The sequence below is a fragment of the Schistocerca piceifrons genome, chromosome X (assembly GCF_021461385.2).
Source record: "Schistocerca piceifrons isolate TAMUIC-IGC-003096 chromosome X, iqSchPice1.1, whole genome shotgun sequence".
Classification (NCBI taxonomy): Eukaryota; Metazoa; Arthropoda; class Insecta; order Orthoptera; family Acrididae; genus Schistocerca; species Schistocerca piceifrons.
In genome coordinates, this window is record NC_060149.1 from 411,508,887 (window position 1) to 411,531,461 (window position 22,575).

General features: G+C 40.8%; 1 protein-coding gene across 1 annotated transcript in view; it reads left to right on the forward strand.

The window, feature by feature from the left end:
- The window catches only part of LOC124721530 (protein purity of essence), a 482,247-nt gene that overhangs the window by 342,041 nt on the left and 117,631 nt on the right, over positions 1-22,575 (forward strand). The window contains exons 50-55 of the mRNA XM_047246550.1: positions 1,710-1,892; positions 6,124-6,298; positions 6,439-6,589; positions 6,685-6,925; positions 8,960-9,112; positions 13,119-13,385. Of these exons, the coding sequence (XP_047102506.1) occupies positions 1,710-1,892; positions 6,124-6,298; positions 6,439-6,589; positions 6,685-6,925; positions 8,960-9,112; positions 13,119-13,385 (1,170 nt within the window). The remainder of the gene's footprint in view (positions 1-1,709; positions 1,893-6,123; positions 6,299-6,438; positions 6,590-6,684; positions 6,926-8,959; positions 9,113-13,118; positions 13,386-22,575) is intronic.

A 22,575-nucleotide genomic window follows, 5' to 3' on the forward strand; every position in this document is an offset into this window, starting at 1 on the left:
TGCAGTGGGGATGGTCATAAAGGTAGGAGTCGTGGGGTAGGGAGATGGGTGCAGAAGGAGCATAGGGTCTGACAAGAATATTGCAGAGATTGGGAGGGTGACAAAAAGCTATTCTAGGTGTGGTGGGCAAAATTTCAGACAGAATGGGTTTCATTTCAGGGCATGATTTTAGGAAGTTATAGCCTTGTCGAAGTAGCTGATTAATACATTCCACACCAGCAAAATACTGAGTGACTAGTGGTGTGCTCCAAAGTTTTGAGAGAGAGATCAGCAGTACCAGGATGGGATGTGATGGCCCAGTCAATCTGCTTTTGAACTAGGTTGGTGGGGTGATTATGTACAGTGAAGACTGACATGAGAATGGTGGTGTATTGCTGTAAAGAATCTGCATCCAAACAAATAGCTTTGCCTTGAGTGCGAATGCTGTACGGCTGTATGATCATTCTGTCAACACGCAATATCCTCTTGCAGAGCATGCTCTACAACATGATAATCGTGATCTTGGTGCCTGGATTCTACCTCCAGACTCCAGTTTCTCAGAACTATGCAGGTGGGAACTAGCATTACAATGTGTCCTTAATTCTCTCCACTCACCTGGCCTTAATTTATGTTAATTTCTTCTGTCTCAGCATTTCTTCACAGTAACTGCTCTTTTCTTCACTCCATTTTAGTTTTCTACATCTTTCATTGTCTTACCTGTCTATTTTAATGCTCCCTCCTCCCACTTCCGTTACATACAATACACTTAGGTTTTCACTCTTATTAATTCATGCACAATGTTTAAGCAGTAATCCCTGTCTTGCATATTACCCTATTTTCCACCTTTAAGGTCTCAGGTTTTCCAATCTCATCTGATGCAGTCCTCACCAATCAGTCTTTGCTTCTCATCCCATGTGGTAAGTTTCTCCTGACCCACAATTCTGCGTGACTTTCCCAAAATCTACCCGTTTTCCTAGACCTCTACAGTTCTTTTCCTTCACCCCTCTTCCTTCCCCTTCAACCCTTCTACCTGAAGAGGAGCCACTGGCTCTGAAAGCTTGCCTAATTAGAACCATTTTTAATGTGTGAGATCTGTCGCCACTTGGTGAGTATTTTTTATCCGTCCAATTAAATTATTGTGTCAAAGATTGATTGTTTTTGTTTTTATAAACCAAGTATATAATACTTAACAGTGAATAAGCTAAAAAGTCCTAAATAAAAGTCTTCTGTGGTATATAAGGAGTTGACCTATAGGATCTCTCTTTATTTTAACTTAATTATGAATTTACTTGTGCTATTTCGAAAACATTTAATATCATTCAGTAAATACTCACAGATCTTAGTAGGAGCATTATTCACATCCTTCGAAGTTGAAGTCAGTGTAATAAAAAAAGGAGGGGGTGGGGGGGGGAGGGAGGGAGGGGAGAGAGAGAGAGAGAGAGAGAGAGAGAGAGAGAGAGAGAGAGAGAGAGGGTAGGAGGAGGAGGAGGAGGAGAAGAAGAAATCTCATGAGTACACTTTTGCGCAGGTGTTACATAAGCAGGAGGGGAAAAATAGTCAGTTTAACTGTATGAAAGTGGAAATGTTGCTTAAAATCTTCGTTATCAAAATTGCTACAACCAACTGTTCGTATATGCTCTTGAATAATACAAACATAAGTAACTTTTGTTTATTCTACGTTTAAAGTTAATTTCTTCAAGTCAGTTACTTAGTATTGTTACTGTTTCCAGATGCAGGATGCAGATGAACCAGAACAGAAGGTGGAACAGGAACATGATGAAGATACAGATGCTGAAGAAGAAACAAGTAGTCCACGTATTCACTTTCTTCGGCTTGCACTACTGGAGCACTTCATTGGTGCCGTTTCTAAGCTCAAAAACCTGGGAGGAGTCAAATCTGTACCCTTTTTGCAAGTAAATATATTTATTGTACTAAAATGATGCTTTATGATATGATAAGTTTACTTGCAACTTGTTAAATGAATACAAAGCTGAACATCTTACATACATTATGAAGTGTCATAAAACCCAGAACTACTTTTATATTTGAATTAAATCAACAAATCTTAGTGCTGCAGATGACGTCTAGTATGGTCTGTCGTATCTTAAACTGTGTGTCCCATAACTGCATGTAGTCTTCATTTTATTGCCATTCCTTTTTTTAGGGAAATAATGTAAAGGACTTTACAAGACATGTACAAGCAATACATCCATGACTTTTTTGTAATCGTCATCCTCCCCCCCCCCCCCCCTCTCTCTCTCTCTCTCTCTCTCTCTCTCTCTCTCTCTCTCTCTCTCTCTCTCTCTTTTACACACACACACACACACACACACACACACACACACACACAACACACACACACAAGGGTGGTGTGTTGCAGTTGGTTCTGTAAGTCATTTATGGAACTGTACAGTTAAAAACAATTCAACAGCCAAGATGGCATAAAATTTTTCTTTGTTGAAGACAATCTATTTCAACAGGTTGTGCTGTCGCCTTCAGGTTTCAGAATCTTTTTGTAATAAAAGACCTGAAGATGACAGCATGTTGTTGTTGTTGTTGTTGTTTTTGTTGTTTTCGTTGTTGTTGTTGTTTTTGTTGTTGTTGTTGTTGTTGTTGTTTTTGTTTTGTTGTTGTCTTCAGTCCAAAGACTGGTTTGATGCAGCTCTCCGTACTACTCTATTCTGTGCAGGCCTCTCCATCTCGGAGTAACTGTTGCAACCTGCATCCTTCTGAATCTGCTTACTGTATTCATCTCTTATTCTCTCTGTATGATTTTTACCCTCCACGCTTCCCTGCTGTACTAAGTTGGTGATCCCTTGATGCGTCAGAATGTGTCCTACCAACCAATCCCTTCTTCTAGTCAAGTTTTGCCACAAATTCCTCTTCTCCCCAAGCCTGTTCAGTACCACCTCATTAGTTACATGATCTACCCATCTAATATTTAACATTCTTCTGTAGCACCACGTTTCGAAAGCTTCTATTCTCTTCTTGTCTAAACTACTTATCGTCTATGTCACTTCCATACATGGCTACACTCCATACTAGTGCTTTCAGAAAAGACTTCCTGACACTAAATCTTTACTCAATGTTAACAAATTTCTCTTCTTCAGAAATGCTTTCCTTGCCATTGCCAGTCTACATTTTATATCCTCTCTATTTGGACCAACATCAGTTATTTAGCTCCCCAAATAGCAAAACTCATCTACTACTTTAAGTCTCTCATTTCCAAATCTAATTCCCTCAGCATCACCTGATTTAATTACATTCCATTAACCTCATTTTGCTTTTGTTGATATGCATCTGATATCCTCCTCTCAAGACATTGTCAATTTCCTTCCAATTGCTCCTCCGAATCCATTGCAATCTATGACAGAATTACAGTGTCATCGGCAAACCTCAAGGTTTTTATTTCTTCACCATGGACTTTTAATTCCTCCTCCAAATTGTTCTTTTGTTTCCTTTACTGCTTGCTCAATGTACAGATTGAATAACATTGGAAATGGGCTACAATCCTGTCTTACTCCATCTCAACCATTGCTTCCCTTTCATGCCCCTTGACTCTTATCACTGCCATCTGGTTTCTGTACAAATTGTAAATAGCCTTTCACTCCCTGTATTTTACTCTGCCACCTGTAGAATTCGAAAGACAGTGTTCCAGTCAACATTGTCAAAAGCTTTTTTCTAAGTCTACAAATGGTTTGCCTTTCCTTAACCTATCTTCTATTAGAAGTCGTAGGCTTAGTATTGCCTTGTGTGTTCCTACATTTCTCCGGGATCTAAACTGATATTCCCCGAGATTGGCTTCTACCAGTTTTTCCATTCGTCTGTAAAAAATTCATGTTAGTATTGCTTTCTTTGAAATTTGTATTATTATATTCTTCTTGAAGTCCGAGGGTATTTCACCTGTCTCATACATCTTGCTCTCCCAAGGCTATCAGTAGTTCTAAAAGAATGTTGTCTATTCCCAGAGCCTTGTTTTGACTTAGGTCTTTCATTGCTCTGTCAGATTCTTCATGCATTATCATATGTCTCTCATCTTCAACTACATCCTCTTCCATTTCCATAATATTTGCCCTCAGGTACATACCCCTTGTATAGACCCTCTACACGCTCCTTCCACCTTTCTGCTTTCCCTTCTTTGCCTAGGCCTGGTTTTTCATCTGAGCTCTTGGTATTTATACAGGTGATTCTTTTTGATCTCCAAAGGCCTCTTCAGCTTTGCTGTAGGTGGCATCTATCTTACCCCCTAGTGATATATGCTTCTACATCCTGACAATTGTCCCCTAGCTATTGCTGCTTAGCCATTTTGCACTTCCTGTCGATCTCCCTTTTGCCTACTTCATTTGCTGCATTTTTATACTTTCTCCTTTCATCAATTAAATTCAATATCTCTCTGTGTTACCCAAGGATTTCTGCTCGCCCTTCCTATTTGATCCTCTGCTGCCTTTTGTATTTCATCTCTCAAAACTACCCTTTCTTCTTCTACTGTGTTCCTTTCCCATGTCCGTGTCAGTCATTCGCTACTGCTCCCTCTGAAACCCCTCGATCTTTCAGTTTATCCTGGTCCCATCTCCTTAAATTCCTACCTTTTTTTTTTTTTTTTTTTTTTTTTTTTTTTTTTTTTTTTTTTTTTTTTTCAGTTTTAATCTACAGTTCATAAACAACCAACTGTGGTCAGTCAACATCTGCCCATAGAAATGTCTTACAGTTTAAAACCTGATTCAGAAATCTCTATCTTACTATTGTATAATCAATCTGAAACCTTCCGCTGTCTACAGGACTCTTCCACATATGCAGGCTTCTTTCATTATTCTTAAAACAAGTGTTAGCAATGATTAAATTATGCTCTGTGCAAAAGTCTACCAGGCGGTTTCCTGTGTCATTCCTTCCCCCAGTCCATGTTCACCTACTATTTTTCCTTCCCTTCCTTTTCCTAGTATCAAATTCCAGTGCCCCATGACTATTAAATTTTCATCTCCATTAACTACCAGAATAATTTCTTTTCTCTCATCATACATTTCTTGAATCTCTTCATCATCTGGAGAGCTAGTTGGCATATAAACTTGTGCTACTGTGGTGGGAGCAGGCTTTTTGTCTAACTTGGCTACAATAATATGTTCACTATGCTGTTCATAGTAACTTATCCGCATTCTAGTTTTTTATTCATTATTAAACCTACTTCTGCATTACCCCTATTTGATTTTGTCTTTGTAACCCTGTATTCACCTGACCAGAAGTCCTGTTCCTCCTGCCACCGAACTTCACTAATTCCCACTATATCTAACTTCACTCTACCCATTTCCCTTTTTAAATTTTATGACTTACCTCTGCAATTAAGGGATCTAACATTCCATGCTCTGATATGTAGAATGCCAGTTTTCTCTTTGCTGACGACAATATCCTCGTGTGTAGCCCCCAACTGAAGATCTGAATGGGGGACTATTTTACTTCCGGAATATTTTATCCAAGAGGATACCATAATCATTCAATCGTACAGTGGAGCTGCATGCCCACGGGAAAAATTACAGCTGTAGTTTCTCCTTGCTCTTTGCCTTTTGCAGTACCAGCACAGCAAAGCTGTTTTGGTTGATGTTGCAATCATCCAGACTGTTGCCCCTCTTCAGGAGCCACAACAGATACCCCTCCATTGTAGTTGCACTTCAGTACCGCCATCTGTATCACTGAGGCACGCAAGCCTCCCCCATCAATGGCGTCGTCCATGGTCAAGGTCCATAGTTCGTGGATAGCATAAAATATTTCTTTATTGAAAACAACCTGTTTCAACAGACTATGCTATCATCTTCAGATTTTAAAATCTTTTTGTTGTGAAAGACCTGAAGATAACAACATAGTCTGTTGAAACCGGTTGCCTTAAATGAAAAAATATTTTGTGTGATCTTGGCTGTTGAAAGGTTTCTAACAGTTAAACAGATCGCCCTTCAGTTCTCTCAGAATGAGAAAATTCAGTCAAAATTTATAGCTTATATTATCCCGTGTCCATTTGACTAACATTTCTGATGTAGAGGTGTTTTGTGTTGAGAAAACTGAAGTCCTTAAAGTATGTTGCATTTATAGTATACATTTGGTTCTTTAAAGAATTTAACTTTTTCAAATTTTGACTATTCATCTATGTTTGTCGTACAGGTTGTGTTGATGCTGACAAGTGATCTTTATGGCAATGAAGAAAGAAGTCAAGACTGCTTGAAACAGTTACTATCTGCACTTTTAAATGAGTTAAACCTGAAACAGCCTGATACAAGCAATGTGTCGGAGCGCAATAAGAACCGTGAAGTGTGTTTAGTAATCATGAGGCTTCTTAGTAAGTTTCAAAGTGTGCATCTTCTAGTTTTGTTCAAATAAAGACATTATTGATTGAATGTGTGAAATACCTTTTGGTACTATTTGAAATCATGTATTCATTTTATTGTACTTTGACAGAAAACTTCATCTTTCTTTCAGGTGTTATGTTATCTCGTACCAAGTCAACCAGTAAGGTAACAACAGAGAATACATCATTTGTATCAAGTGTTACCTCCACCACCTTGAGGGAATCTGATCTAATTAACTATTGTTTGGCATTACTGAAGTCACTTTTAAATTACTGGAAGAGGTTGTTATTATTATTATTATTATTATTATTATTATTACCACCACCATCATGAAATTTCTTTCTGAACTGAAAGGTAATGCTTTCCCCTGTTTCAGTTCATCACCAGAAGAAGGAACTTCTATAGTAGGTGGAACCTTGCTTAAGGCTCGTCCAACTATCCCACCACCTGATATGGCACCATTCTTCCTCCGACAGTATGTGAAGAGCCATGCAGCTGATGTGTTTGAAGCTTATCCTCAATTGTTGACCGAAATGGTGTTGAGACTACCTTATCAAATCCATAAGAGTAGTTTGAATCAAGCAAAGACCATACTTGTTGATGAGGCAAGTGAACAGGTATTTTTGAAATTTCCTGGCACATTTAAAATGTGATATTTTTATTCATTTATTACTTGTTTACTTTGATTACTCAGAATGTTGTGTTCACCATCTACCAGGGAAATGTATACTTGTCAGTCATGTAGAGGGCACATTTTGTGATATAAAAGGTATATGACAAGAGTTTGGGGACAGAGAAAAATCTGTTAGTTGTAGGCAGAATGGTGGAGTCACCAGTTTTAGCAGTGTTGACAAGGGAAATTATGGTCAGGTGTAGTATTATGAAAACATCTGTCATTGGAAAAATGGCTGATTTCATTTGCTACTCGTGTCCAGTCAGAGATTGTACTCTATTTCTAATTGCTGTATTGTCAACAGTGTTAAACCCTGATATGTTTAAGTGGATGTGGGGAAACCTACGATCAGACACTGGAACGACAGTGAAATATCCCTATTCAGATGAATTATCTGTTTGATCGTGTTAGAAGGTGAAATCTCTCAGAGAGACAGTTTGAGATATTTCACTGCAGGACTTAGCGCAGGCTGTTAGTGCAAGTTGTTATGCTGTGGGGTGTATTTACTTGAGATACCATGGATGTTTGGTTCTTGCAGGTGGCATCATGAGACATTTTGACTACAACAGTATTTTATGCTGTTGTTTGCACCATTTCATGACAGATCTCCTTTTTGCAAAGCACCCTGATTTTCTGTATAATTACCCTATAAAATACATCCATGTCGGAGTGCACAAATCACTGCCATTTAATATGGGAGTTTGAATAGGAATATCGGTGGCTTTCTACCTCGTATAACACATCACAAGGAACTGTAGTAGCCATATTCCAAGAAATTGCTAATATTTTGCATGTGGAAGTTACCATTAGGTAGTTGGACACACATTTGTAGCTAGGAATTATGTCTGATTCTTGTATAGTATGCAAAATTGATGACAAAATGAGGATTAAATTTGGGCTAGTTGCTTATATTTGGTACAGCAACATTATGTACAAGGGGTAGTCATATAGTTCAATTGCCACCTCAAAAACATACGGTTACGTAATTAATGTATTGTGTGGTTACAGGTACTTATATGCAGTCCTGGTACACACTTATCCTCATGCTACAATATCGTAGCATGCTGCTAGAGAAACCAAAATGAAATGATGCAATCCATTGATGAAGTGGAAGTGTGCTGCACCATTTTGTTTTGATTGCTTTAACAGCAAATTACAGTGCTGTGACTTGGCAGTTTCAAAGTTTACACTTTAAGGCTTGTTACCATCTGTATCGTATTACACTAAGCCCAATCATAGAAAGTCATTTACATAATTTTTGCACTCAGCCCTATCATAGGATATCATTTACATAATTTATACAAGACGTGTTTTTTTTAAAGTAAGTACCATTTTGACATTAAAATAAAACAAGTTGCAATTTTATTTTTACATGAATTCCTGTGCTTTAATCTACTTTTTGACATAATTCCCACTGGCATTTATCATATAGTAAAACCAACTTTTTCAAAACCATCCTTGTAGAAATCTTCCTCTGTTTTGACATCTTCATCATCATCATCATCGTGCTGATCACCTACACACATTTAGCACTAAGAAAACAAATATCAGCGCATATTTCACAGTCGGCAGGATTCTCAATCTGACAAAACATATCAAGTACTCACAACCAAATGTAAACACACCAAATGACTCCGTAATGGTGTCTGTGACTTGCTGACAGAGTGTATTACACTGCATGCATACACCAAATACTGACTGGTGCTGCAACAGCAGATTTTCAACATGATACTTGAAAAAACATGTCTCGTAATTATTTCCATTCAAGTATTTAAACCTGTCTTCTTCTTCATCATCTTCTTCTTTTGTTTATCTGAATTTATATTATCAGATTTGGGAGGAATTGTGAGTCCCTTAGATGGATGTCAAAATAGTAGTTAATAGTTACTCGTGTGTTACAGCTATTATTGTAGTAATAGTAGTTACAAGAAATATTCGATGTAGTTATTTGTGTCAATGTTCTTTATTATCTATGCAGCAGGAATGGCGCTATTACCTCTGCGAATATATGATGACTCAGCAGACGCCTTTCGTACGTCGGCAAGTTAGAAAATTACTACTTTCTATCTGTGGTACAAAAGAAGAATACCGGCAATTGCGGGATTTGCATTCTCTGAACTCGCATTTCAATGTAAGTGATGACATTATTTCAAAATATAGTTCTCTCTCTCTCTCTCTCTCTCTCTCTCTCTCTCTCTCTCTCTCTCTCTCTCTCTCTGTGTGTGTGTGTGTGTGTGTGTGTGTGTGTGTGTGTGTGTGTGTGGGTGGGTGGGTGGGTGGGTGGGGGGCGTGTGCGTGGTAGTGGGGGGACATAAAGGGACAGTGGAAAATTAAAATTAGTTTATTGAAGAGTCCACGGGCATATTGTCAGTTCATAGGGTCCAACGGGCAAAATATTTCGGCAATCAGACATGTCGTCATCGTCAGGTGCACTGATCCCCTGAGGGCGGGAGGCTGCCTTACAGGCCATTCCCTATGTGGTTGGCACACGTTGGCAGTTGCGGAGTCGCAGAGGTCGGTGTCTGTGGCAGTGTTGGTGTAGTTAGACACTGTAAATTGACAGTACACCAATGGACTCTTCGATCAGCAAATATGCTGAAAGAAACTGAAGAATCACATTAAAATTAATTTGTGTCATCTGACATACATTTGAAAACTGAGATGGGGTTTATGACAGGCACACTTCCCTTCTTATTAGCAAAAATTTACATGAGAAGAATGAATCTAAATTACACTTGTTAATATATTTTTGAAAGTTAACAAGCTACTAAATTAACAAGTATGTGTAATAGAATATGTAACAGTTTGTGTGGTTTCTCTATGTGTGAGAATATTTGTATTTGTAATTATATATATATTCTTAATTTTGCATTTACACAAGCAATTTCCTTGTTCCATTATTAGAAGATCTTGTCATCAAATGCCTAGGGATTTACTCGTAAATACACATATAGTTCAAATTATGATTTATTATTGTTAAGGACTTGTATTATTCAATCAGTGGCACAGGATGGAAATGATTAATTGAGTGACTATGGAAAACTCCTGAAAAACTCCTTTTTTATTTTGTTAATCGAATGGTGGATCCCTTCTTTCTTTCAAAATAACATATTGCTGAGTTTTTGTTCAAACTACTTGATGCCGAAAAGAACAGACTCGCTCATACTGGAGAAGCAGAAGTTTCTCAAGCTACAGAAAAACTACAACTACCAACCCTATTTATGTCAGATGATTCATCTACAAAATCATTACACAGTTCAGATCTACCCATCTGGGATGTAGAAGTTAAGATGATGTCATTGTATGAAACCAAATCTTGGAGTGTCATACACTCACAGAAAAAACTTGTGATAGCATTCTATTCTCCAGGGAAATAATCTTCTACAGCAATTACATGTTGCAGCCTGCATCAAAAACAAAGATGTGTGTGGCCTGTAAAACTTTCACTACCTTATTTCTCTCAAGAATTGAAATTGACATCATGGTGTGTGCAAGTAGCTGGAAGAAACCTAACACTAACACTTCTGAGAAACCTTTGGATGTTCACCTCATGTACCAATAACAACAATCGTTTTTCCTCCTGGACCTATCTTCTTATCTTGATTATAAAAATGTAGCTTTTCCGTGTAGTTATACGGCTTGTGTTGAAACCGTAACTCCCTTTGTATAATTACTAGAAGGGAGACAGAAATCATCAACCAAAAAAACTACAAATTATCTAAAACTTTTTCTTGAACCAGTTTTGCAGTTACGCTTGAGTCGATAGGGATGTGTTACAAATGAGAATTTCTGAAAACTTTTTTAAATGTAGGTCTTTACTATGAACAGCATACATTATATTCTGATGTGAATTATTGGGTTGATGCATAAGTATGTAGCATTTTTCCAAAAGTTTAATAAACACAACAAATAAATGTAATGGAGACTTTAGTCATCAGTAATATATTCTCCTCCACTGTTTACAACAGTCTACCAGTCAGTAACTTTTTGTTTCCACAACTGTAGAAATCATGCAGTTTTGAGGTGAAAATCTGAGGGCATAAGATCAAATGAATAAGGTGGTTACAGAATGACTTCCCAACCCAACTCTTGTATAGTGTTTTTTTGTCAGTATGCAAGCAGGGGGTATTGTGGTGGAGAATCACTTCACGCAGTCTTCCTGGTAATTGTTGACACATTGGGTAACTAATTTGTAGTACACTACACTGGTGCGTTTCTGCTGGACACATTACATTGTTTTGTGGATGTGCACAGGTCTTTGTACGGGGAGTTGCTGTTTTGCTCAGCCATCCCTTTGTTTTCCTTATGTTACCATAAAGATGCCATTTCTCTTCACTAAAGTGCGCGTCATTTATGTTGGCGGCCGAGTTTAGGTTCGTTCTGCGCATCTGACGTCACAAAACACAGTCAGCCAATGAACAGAGAATGACGTTGCCAGACCTCAACTGCAGTGCAGAGCATGGACGAGTGTCTTCAGTTTTAGATACGTTCAGTCATAATAAACTAATAGAACAAAAGCAATGTCTTGATAGCAGACTTTCTTTTATAGAAAGTTTGGAAAAAGCATTCTTTATACCAATTGCTTCATATTCTATTAATTAATTAAACCAAACAAGTAATAAGACTCCTAATTCAGGCGATAGCAAGGAAAGGTGTTCGTATCAATCTCACGAACTGCTTTTTCGCAATAAAGAACTGCGGTAATTGTTTATTTCCTATTGTATGTCGACGAAACGTGAGTAATTCATAGTCATACCAACAGTGTTTGTCAGTATTTTGCGGGACGTGTTAGACACCTGATGGCGTTCTGTAGGCAGACGAGCTGCGTTAGCGTAACGGTTAAGGTGTTGGGCTTCTACGTGAAAGGTTCTGAGTTCAAACCTTGTGTGGTGCTTAATATTTTCATTATTTAAAAACAATATCGAAGTGTCTTACTTCACGAATTATATTCGTTTGAATGCAATTTTTTGAAATTTATAGTGCTTTGTCTCTTCATTAACCCTTTTGCTACTGCAGACACGTGCTCCTCGCATTCCGCGCTGTGCGCGATTTTGTCATCACTGCACTGCTCGTCTGTGCAGACACATGGTGTTCCCACTGCTTTGACACACTTATCATTCGATTTCACAAAAACTATTTGGCCCAAAAATTTGATTTTTACACGTATTCTTGACTGATACCTTCCCCCATAAATGACTTAATTTTGTTTCGATGTTCAATGCAGTTACTTTACTTCATGAACTGCGCGCTCCCCCCTAAACGTAAGCTTGCGAACTATGCTATACTATGGCGCTGCTTCTATTGGCGCGTGCGTCGTGTGCAACTGGCAACGCAGCAATCTCCCGCGTCTGGGCGGGCATGCGCGAGCCGCCAAGATGAAAGAATTGAACTATAGTAATGATACAAGACAGGAATGATCAGTATCGTTCACAAGCCAGTTGATAACAAACAAGCAGATAAACCCATATGGCCACCTCCCGATTTTTGTGATTTTGACTTAGAGCAGAGCGTGCAGTATTTGTACACCTGATTTTTAAACTTTCCCCATTGCATGCAAATAGAATGGATGGGGGAATGATCACAGTTCATCACATGTGCCAGTTCTCGTATTCACTGATATGGATCATTGTGGATTAATGTGTTTAAATGCTCTTCATCAAACCCCAAAGGCCTTCCTGAACAAGTAGAGTCACTAATGTCAAAACGATCCTTGTTAACAAAAGAAAAAAAAATTCTTGCCATGCTCTGTCTAATGGCATTATATCCATACACGTCGCAAATTTTTCTGGCTGCCTCTGTTGCTGTCACTGCTCTATTGAATTGAAACAGAAGAATGTCAGATCTTCAGATTTCTCTACTTCTCACTCTATTTTCTAGCATGCACAGCTCCACTCGCTATCTCCATGAGAAAATGACAGTATACAAACTGAAATAGTAACAGTGAACTACCAAAGAAAAAGACAGTCGATAAATAAACCCGTCACTACTTGAATACCAACATGCAAAACATAAATGTTATGAACTTATGTGCCAACCTAATATATACAATAGTATTTAAAATGTTAAGAGATTAATGTACAAAGTGAATTGTTAGTTAGTTTTCTCCAAAATCAATATCTTGTATCTTTTTGTTACAGTGGATTCAGCAAGTATGTTCTTCACACGGATTAGACCCACAGTCTCCATATCCTCGATGCAATACACTGCCTTATGATACTTTGGTGGAACTAGTTGAACATTTGAAGGCATGTGTCGAAGTTGCATCTTCTCGTGTTGGTCACTGGCAAACATACTGTGCACGTGACACACAACTTGTACCATTCCTCATTAAGGCATGTTGTTTGCTGGATGAAGGTGTTGCTCCAACTATATTGCAACTGCTACAGTGCCTTGTTTGTGACAAGGTAAATAACAGTCCATTGATGTATGTTTCAGGACATGATGTATTTTATAATTTGTATGTAATTTCTTTTATGAATTAAATCCAGTAGCTAGTTATTGCTCCAGGAATGTACTAAGCCATGTTTAGAAATTAACCTTTGCAAGCAGTTAACAACTTGCCAAAAATCCTGCACATGATTATGTATCATCTAGTGAAGTATGGCATTCCAGTAATATTTAACGCACTGGAGATAGTGCAATAGCTCAGTTTAATAAAGCAGTTTTAAGGAATCTTAATGACAAGATTTTGGCGCGTCGAGTGTAGCATTATTTGCAGCTGTTGTAATTAGTGTATGCTGAATAATCTCTGGAATTCTAGACATAAATGCTACCAATTTAAGGTATAGTCAGTCATCAGGCATTTTTATGCGATATTGTGGACCAGACAGTGCTCAAAGCAACATAGTGAAGCATGCTCAAACATATATCATGAATGAAAATTTTTGGGATGGAATTTATGATGTGGTAGTATTGCAAGTATCCAGCATCATGGCTTCACTGCAGTTCAGCAAGAAAGAGAACACCAGAAAAAAAGCTTACTACATAATGCCTTTAAATACCAATTACCATTTGACTTGAATGGCGCAAACAAAACCTTTAGCAGTTAGATGATGACTTGCAGATTCTACGAAACACTAAACATGGTTAACATTGTGATGTTTGTCTCTTAGAAGGATCTACACACTATCTCACAAGAAGACAGTTGCCTGTGCACTGTTACAGTTCGTTTGATCTGTGGTAGAGTGTCACAGAGATGCTGAAAAAAAATTAACTGGCAGACTCTTGAAGACAGAAATAAACTATCCCTAAAAAACCTACTTATAGTTTAAAGAACCAATTTTGAATTATGACTGCAGGAATATGCAACTACACCCTATGTGTGCTTCCTTAGGGACTGTAACGACAGGATTAGATTAATTACAGCACACTCAGAACAATTTAAACAACCATACTTCCCACGCTCCATATGTTAATGGAACAGGGGAAAAAACCCTAGTAACTGGTACAGTGGGACATACCCTCTGCCATGAACTTCACAGTGATTCACTGAGTATAGATGTACAGGATGGGGCAAATAAGTGGCCCAGTGAACAGAGGTCCGGGGTACAAAGAAACACAGGTGTTGGGTTGATTTGATAGGATTGATTTGATTTTGGCAGGGAAGCTAAAACAGCTTTGGTCTAAACCACCACTTCCCACACTGAAACCAAGTTGATTGTGGATATCACTTCCTGTTTATTTAGTAAGCCAACCAATGCCTATAAATTGTACAAGGAGTCCCTTTACCAGTTTTTTTTTTTTTTTTGTTAGACACAATTTCTTCATGTCTAGTTGTCTCGAAAATTCTGTGTCTCTTGCTTTCCAATGCTGTGCATTCGAAGAATAGGTGTGATGCAGTTTCTTCACTCTCATCATAGATCCTATGTTTAGGGTCTTCTTCCTTTATACCCATTGTATGTGGGTGTTTTTTGAAATTCCCATGGCTGGTCATCAATCCAACCATGAGTTTAATCTCTTTCCTGTTCAAGCCCAGGATTACAGAGCTTCTTTTAAAACATGGCTTTGGCATCACTACCTTACCATGTTTTTGTTTATAGACCTTGGTCCAGTATTCTCTGCTGACTTCTAAGCCAGTTCCGTAGTTCTAGTTTGATCAGAGCCTTGGTGATTGTCAGGACAGGTTCTGGTCCAACGTATGGAGTCTTCGCCCCCATCCTGGCCAATCTGTCAGCTTGTTCATTGCCACCGATCCCTGAGTGGCCAGGGACCCACACTAGGTTTACCCTATTGCTTCCCCCGAGCTCCACCAGAGCACTGTGACATTCTCCAACAATCTTAGATCGTGTTGCAGGAGCTGCCAGTGTTTTCAGGACTGCCTGGCTGTCTGAATATATGTGGATGCTACGTTCTTTGTAGCACCTACGTATACTCTCCTCCACACATTGCAGTAATTTCAGCTTGGAATACTGAGGCCAGTTTTCATAGAGATATGATGCCCTCCAGTCTTGGCTGAACCCCGTACACTCTGGCCCCAGCGCCTTAGTTTGATTTCGACCCAACAGTGAACCAGACAATGTTCCCCGTGCTGTGTCGAACTGTTTTATTTTATTCCCACTGCTCCCTACTTCCAATTATTATATTGTAAGGCTTGTTGAAGCAGTTGGGAGTTGTTATATAGTCGGCCGGCATTTCCCCAGCCATTCCTATATTTACCTCACTTACTATTTAATGTGTGATTCTGGATATCCCAATGGGATCCAGCTTTTACCAGTTTTGAGCTTGTATGCACCAGCTCCTGCCTTCATCTTCACCCAAAGGTGCAGTGGAGGCATGTCCAGCATGGCTTCCATCCCAGCAGTTAGTGTGCTGCTAATTCCGCCTGTTATGGCTAAGCAGGCCAGTCTCTGCACCTTAGCAAGCTCCTTAGCTGCAACCTGCTGTTTTACCTTTTTCCACCACACTACGGCCCCATAGGCGATCCTAGGTTTAACCACCATTGTGTATGTCCAGTGCATACCTCTATGGCTTAGGTACCAGTTTTTGCCACAAGACCATCTAATACTCACTAGAGTACCTTTCACATTGGAGCAGATGCTCTTAATGTGAGGGGCCCATGTTAATTTCTCATCTAAGGTTACCCCTAGATATTTCACTATCCCCTTCACAGGTAGAGTTTCATCGAAGATCTTTAGATTCCAACTTGGTTGTTGGATGTGCTTCTTCATGAATGGTACCACAACAGTCTTCTTAGGATTAACCCTTATATCCTGTTTAATGCATGAGTCTTGCACAATGTCCAGTGCACCTTGTGCCAATTTCCTAATTGTGTCAGTAAATTTGTGAAGTATTACTATGGCAAGGTCATCTGCGTATCCTTGGCAAAAGCATTGCCTGGAATTTAGTTTCTCAATGAGTTCATTCACCATTAGATTCCACAATAAAGGGGACAAAACTCCTCCTTGTAGACAACCTCTAGTGATGTTAATTACCATCTTTTCATTCATCATGGTGGCCTCTACCTTCCTTCCACTAAGCATGGTCCTAGGCCACCTACATATAGTGGTCCCTAGGTTATGCACCTCTGCTGCCCTAACCATGGATTCAAAGGTTGTGTTACTAAAGGCCCCCTCAACTTATATTTACATAACATCAGATATTATAGTATATACTTATATTAAACTAATAATGAAGCATCAGAACCTAATAAAAATGCAAAAGTTAGGGAAAAAAAGTTTGACGTGGTGAGACGTGAACCACCGCCCTGTCGTGCATCTTCATGTGGGTCAGTGACGCTACGCACTATGCTAAATCAACATAACAGTGTCGGTAGCCAATCCTAGCATGTTGCCACTTGCTAAAAGCTTTAATCATAGTTATGTTACTAATTGAAATTTAATTATAACAACTTGTACCAAGAACAATGCATTTTTGGTGGATCCTCAGTGTGTCATTGCCTTCATATAGCATACTCTCACAGCACGCAAGTTACAATAATTCTTTTGCCACGAATCTGATGATTCTCATTATTTTATTGCAACAAATCACACAGTTAACAATGGGTTTTCGAGTGATTCTCAATTTGCTGGTGCTCAGAAACAGCATATATACATATAGGCTTGAAATGAATGCCAGTATGGTGCCTCACAACTCTGTGCTGACTGGAGATGGAGTGCATGTGATGTAGGTGGCGTTGTGCCATCTCATTGGTCAATGTTCAGACACATGCTCAGAATATCTGACATGCTAGATATTGCTCTGCACGTTTGGAAAGACTCCTCAACATGCTATTGCACGCTATGATATCTGAAACTCGGCACGCTCTATGTTCAGATGTATGGTCTGTGTGCCAACGGCTTTAGATTCCTCCCTTATTCTCTTGTTACCTGTCTTCGACGTTGTGGGGGTCTGTTTATCCCCTTCAACCTGAGACAGTTTTTCTTGGGGGTCTTGGGCTAAAGCCCTTTTAATTCCCTCCACTTATGTCTAGAAAGCCATTCTTTGCCTGCCTTTTGTTTCTGTTCCCTGAGAAGTTTCCTTCTCTGGGCCCCAGACAAGGCTTTAATCTTCATCTGGTCCAACTTCCCAGTTCCTCTTGCTCAGGTCTAGACCCTTATTCAGTAGTGGGAGTGTATTCTGTCAGTTCTGACCCTGATGTTTGGATGTCTGAGGTCTCAGTTTTCTTTAATTTATTTTCGTCTGTCATAACCATCTTGGTCCCATGAGATTTGGGGATCTACATGGTCCACCCCATGGCAAACCCGCGCGGTGTAAAGCTACTTACTCTTGGAGGTCGCCTGGTATACCTGAGGCTCCATTTGCAACGCATCTTCCCACGTGCCACGCACCCCTTGGCACGGATCGCATCACACCTTGGGTTGGGAAAGGGAATTAGGTAAGGACTAGGAGTGGATAAGATGATGTGCAGCAACCTGTGGTGGGTGGTTTGGTAAGGCCCCTATTGTGCGTGGTTACTGTGCCCCCACTTAGGTTCTCTGTGCTCTTGTGGACCAATACCTTCGGCCTGATACCCATAACTACCCTCTTGTATAAAATGTTGTGGGACACTCTCAGGACGCAAGTGTGTGTGAATCATTGAGTTTGGTATATATGCATACATTCACGTCCAATTATATCGATTCGTCGAGGCCACTTTTTTTGCCCTTCCTCTAGACGTAGATGCGAAATATATAGCACACAGTGTACAATAGTACAGTCAGAGAGTTTCAGGGAAAATTTGTAATTTATATTTACAATATGGAAAGGATAAACTGCTACTCTCAACATAGAGTAGGCGGCTACTGTCTCCGGCTGTTGGGGCCCAACTGAGGACTGTGCCTGTGCCTGCGCCTGACATGTGCAGCAACCTGTGGTGGGTGGTTTGGTAAGGCCCCTATTGTGCCTGGTTACTGTGCCCCCACTTAGGTTCTCTGCGCTCTTGTGGACCAGTACCTTCAGCCTGATACCCATAACCTACCCTCTTGTATAAAAGATACAAGTCATTTCCTCCACCAGCTCTCCACAGTTTCTGTTCCTTTACCATCTAATGCCTTGCTCATCACTGTCAATGCCTTCTCCCTCTGCACTAACATCCTAAATGGCCCTGGCCTTGCCACTATTGAAAACTACCTTTCCTAACACCCAGCTGATTCCAAACGTACAACCTCCTTTCTGGTCACAATAATCAACTGTATCCTCACCCAGAATTACCTCTCCTTTAAAGGCATCACCTACAAAGAAATCTATGGTACAGCAATGGGCATCCACCAGGCTCCATCCTATGCCAATCTATTCCTGGGCTATCTAGAGGAATCCTTCCTAACCACCCAGAATCCCAGACCTGTCACCTGGATCAAATTAATTTGTGACACCTTTGTGATCTAGGCCGAGGGTGAGGACGCACTATCCACATTTCACCAGAATCTCAACACCTTCTCTATCATTTGCTTCATCTGATCCTCCTCAACCGGAAAAGCCACCTTCCTCGATGTCTGCTTCCACCTCAAGGATGGGTGCACCAGTACCTCCGTCCACATAAGACCTACCAGCCATCAACAATAATTCCATTCTGACAGCTGCCACCCATTTCATACAGTGAAGTCCCTTCCATTCAGTCTAGTCACCCATGGTCATTGCACCTGTAGTGATGAGCAGTCCCTCTCCAAATATACCGAGGGTTTCACTGACACCTTCACAGACTGAAAGTACCCTTCCAACTTGGTTCAGAAAGAGGATCTCCTATGTCTTTTCTCTCCAGTAACCTGCCACCACCACCACCACCACCACCACCACCCCCCCCCCCCCCCCCCCACATACCCATAGTTCAACCACAAAGGAGCACCACATTCTCCACCAGGGTTCCCTGTCTTACACCTATCTAACCCCTTCCCTGCTCCCATTCCAACACTACCCACGCCTTCTGTGACACCAACACATTGTCAGTCTTTTCCCCTTCTCTGTATCTTTCATCGCCCCTCCCAGCACATTCTCCAGAACTAGAAGCCCTATCCTGTCCCCACCACGTTCCTGCACACTTCCACAAACAGCACATCATGTTCCTCCACCTCTACCCTGCTATCCTGCCCACTACCCAGCCCCTGCCGCCTCCTTACCCCACCACCTACATCAGATTGCTGCACACATCAGATGTAGGCGCAACCCACATTTGGATTGTAGTGGCTGCAGACAGCAGCTGTGTGCACGTGTGCTTGCGCATGCATATGTGTTATTTCGGAAGGACCACTTTTTTCTCCAAAAGTGTGAATGTTTAGCAGTCTTTTCATTGTGTCTGTCTGCAACTCAACGCATCCTGTATGGGGTGAGTAGCAATTTATCCTTTCCATATTATTGTCATTCCATCCCAGACTTTCCATTGTTTCACATTTATAGCTGAGACATAAGTAAGTAAACAGGCATTTTACAAATAATGCTATTTATTGAAAATTTGATTCCTTTTATATTATCCACTACTATTATATTTAACTACTGGGTGGTTTGCTAGAATTGGTAGAAATCAGAGTAGTGTGATTCAGGAGCAGTTGAGGTGATAATGCCCAGAGGAAATGGCAATACTGTTTATGACATTGCTGAAAGATTTCAAGTTGTCGATTGCAATCTGTTAATGCTGAGGCTTTTTTTAAAGAGAAACTGGTGCTGCTTTACCTCTCACAAGTTGCAGTGCTACTCTAGATTCCACAAAGTTCATTGCAGGTTACTGTCACAAGCTTGAAGTGCTTCATATTCCTGAATGTCAAGAATGCTAAATGTTGTTCTGTCTAGTATCTGATGAAATATTGTGTGTTTTAACTACCTTTGCTGTTACACTTACTAGAACCACGAACTTGCATCAACAATGCTTTTGAATAGATTTAACGCACTTTATGTTGAGTGTGAGATGAACTTGATCATAACCTCCCTCCTATGGGCCTCACCACTCTTGGGTGAGTTCTTGCTTGGCTACCATTCCTTTTCCCCCTCCCTTGAGCAACATGTATGGTATATTTTTGGTAATTTGTTCTGAAGTTTAATGGCCTGACATCAGAACAGCCCCTCATCTGTTTCTTTGTTCTACACCTCCTACCCTTTCTCTGCTTTGGCATTTGAGGTCTCCCTACATTTCTTCTTCCTTCTTGCATGCTCCTGAATGCCAGCCCATGTGTTTGACACACAGCAGGTGACTGGGTAATGCATAATTCCCAGCCACAGGTTGACAGGTAAGTTTCGCACATACCGCTTTGTACAGCCCAGGCACAGTGAGGTGCGACTGCACGAGTTGTGTTACCTTCCCAAATTGTCAGTTGGTGCCTCTGTCAAGAGTTCGAGAGATGTGACCTGAGGTATGAACAATCACCTAAGGCAGGTGGCCCTCCTGTGGGGGGGGGGGATACTGAGCCATTGGAGACACTGGCAATCGTGGAGGATTTTTTCACAGTGAGCCAATCACCATCTCAGTCTATGTGTAATTAACGTAAATGGAATGATGCTAAAGATTCAAAGAATCTCCCAGCTGCACCTCGGTTCCTTGTTGTATCACGTACTGGAGGAGGTCAGTCCTTTGCTATGGTTAATTCATTTAGTATTCTGAAAGGTGTTGATGCAGTTGCAGACCCTGTGAAATTCTGCTCTCGTTTACGTAATGGGACTTAGCTTTCGAAGACCAGTTGTGGTTTTTCAAGCCCAACAACTGCTTACAGCTTTGGTCCTCCACAGGCACCCTATTCATGTTGAGGCCAGTCAAACACTGAATTCTTCACATGGTGTTATTTACGCTGAGCTGCTTGATGGTCTGATTTAGGGAGAAATCCAAATTTACCTCTTTGATGAGAGCATCACTGCAGTTCATCAGGTAATGGAAAAGGTTTATGCTACCTTAGTGCCTACAAGCACTCTTTTTCTCACGTTTGATCACGTAATGCTTCCATTGAAGATCAAAGCAGGCTATGAAGTCATCACGGTCTGACTGAACATTTCAAACCCAGTGAGTTGTTACCAGTACCAACATTTCAGCCACACTTGCATGCCCTGCAAAAATTCGGCCAAATGTGTTACTTGTGGTAGGGATGCTCATGAGGGTGATAGCCCGCCTCCTCCGCCCTACTGGATCAATTGCAATGGGGACCATGCAGCCTCATCCCGAGGTCCACAGCTCGCGGTCTCATGGTCATGTTCTTGCTTCTCAAGCATGGGGTCTCGGGTTCGATTCCCGGCGGGGTCAGGGATTTTCATGTGCCTCGAGATGACTGGGTGTTTGTGTTGTCCTCATCATTTCATCATCATTCATGAACGTGGCGAGATTGGACTGAGCAAAGGTTAGGAAATTGTACGGGCACTGATAACCGTGCAGTTTCGCGCCCCACAAACCAAACATCATCATCATTACCACCACCATCCCTAGAATGTCCTGTGTATCTCAATGAGGGGACATCGAGGAGATCCGGGTGAAGGAAAAAGGACCTTACCCTGTTGCTCACAAGTTGTTGGCTAGTCAAAAGCCCTGCATTTTACTATATGACATGCCTTGCTCCACAAAGGACATGGCCACACAGACTTGCGACCTTCAGTTCAGCACTGCAGCTGTAAAATTGCCCAGTATTGCGGTAGCTTCCCTGTCTCGTCCTCCTCCTCCTCCTCCTCCTCCTCCTCCTCCAGCTGCACAACAGATCACTAAATTTTCACTGCCAGCAGCAAAATCACCTGCTACACAACCAGCAGACCGGAGAGGAGAAAAGGGATATTCCCATGAAGATTTTTTGCATCTGTCCAGCCAACAAACATCCGAGTCTTCAGCTGCTAGCCGAAAAGGCTGTAAGAAATCAAAGACAAATGATGTTCTCCTTCCCCGTCTCAGAGATCGTCTTAAACGGTGTTGCCGCATGATACTCTCACCCAGCAGATCTCCATTTTGCTGGTGTGCACCGCCTGCCCTTTTTCTGCCCTGGGATCTGCAGGGAGAATGCTGACGCCTCTGTAGGATCCTCCAGTCTCTGCACCCTGTAGCAGTGAGTCTCCGAAGGCTGGTACTTGGCAGCCACTGAGGTGACTACCCTTCATTTGTTCCCTCCTCCCCATTCCTCATTATTACTCTTTTCCAATGGAACATTTGTGGCATTAGATCCAACAAGGAGGAATTACGGCTGCTCTTGGAACTGAAGAATC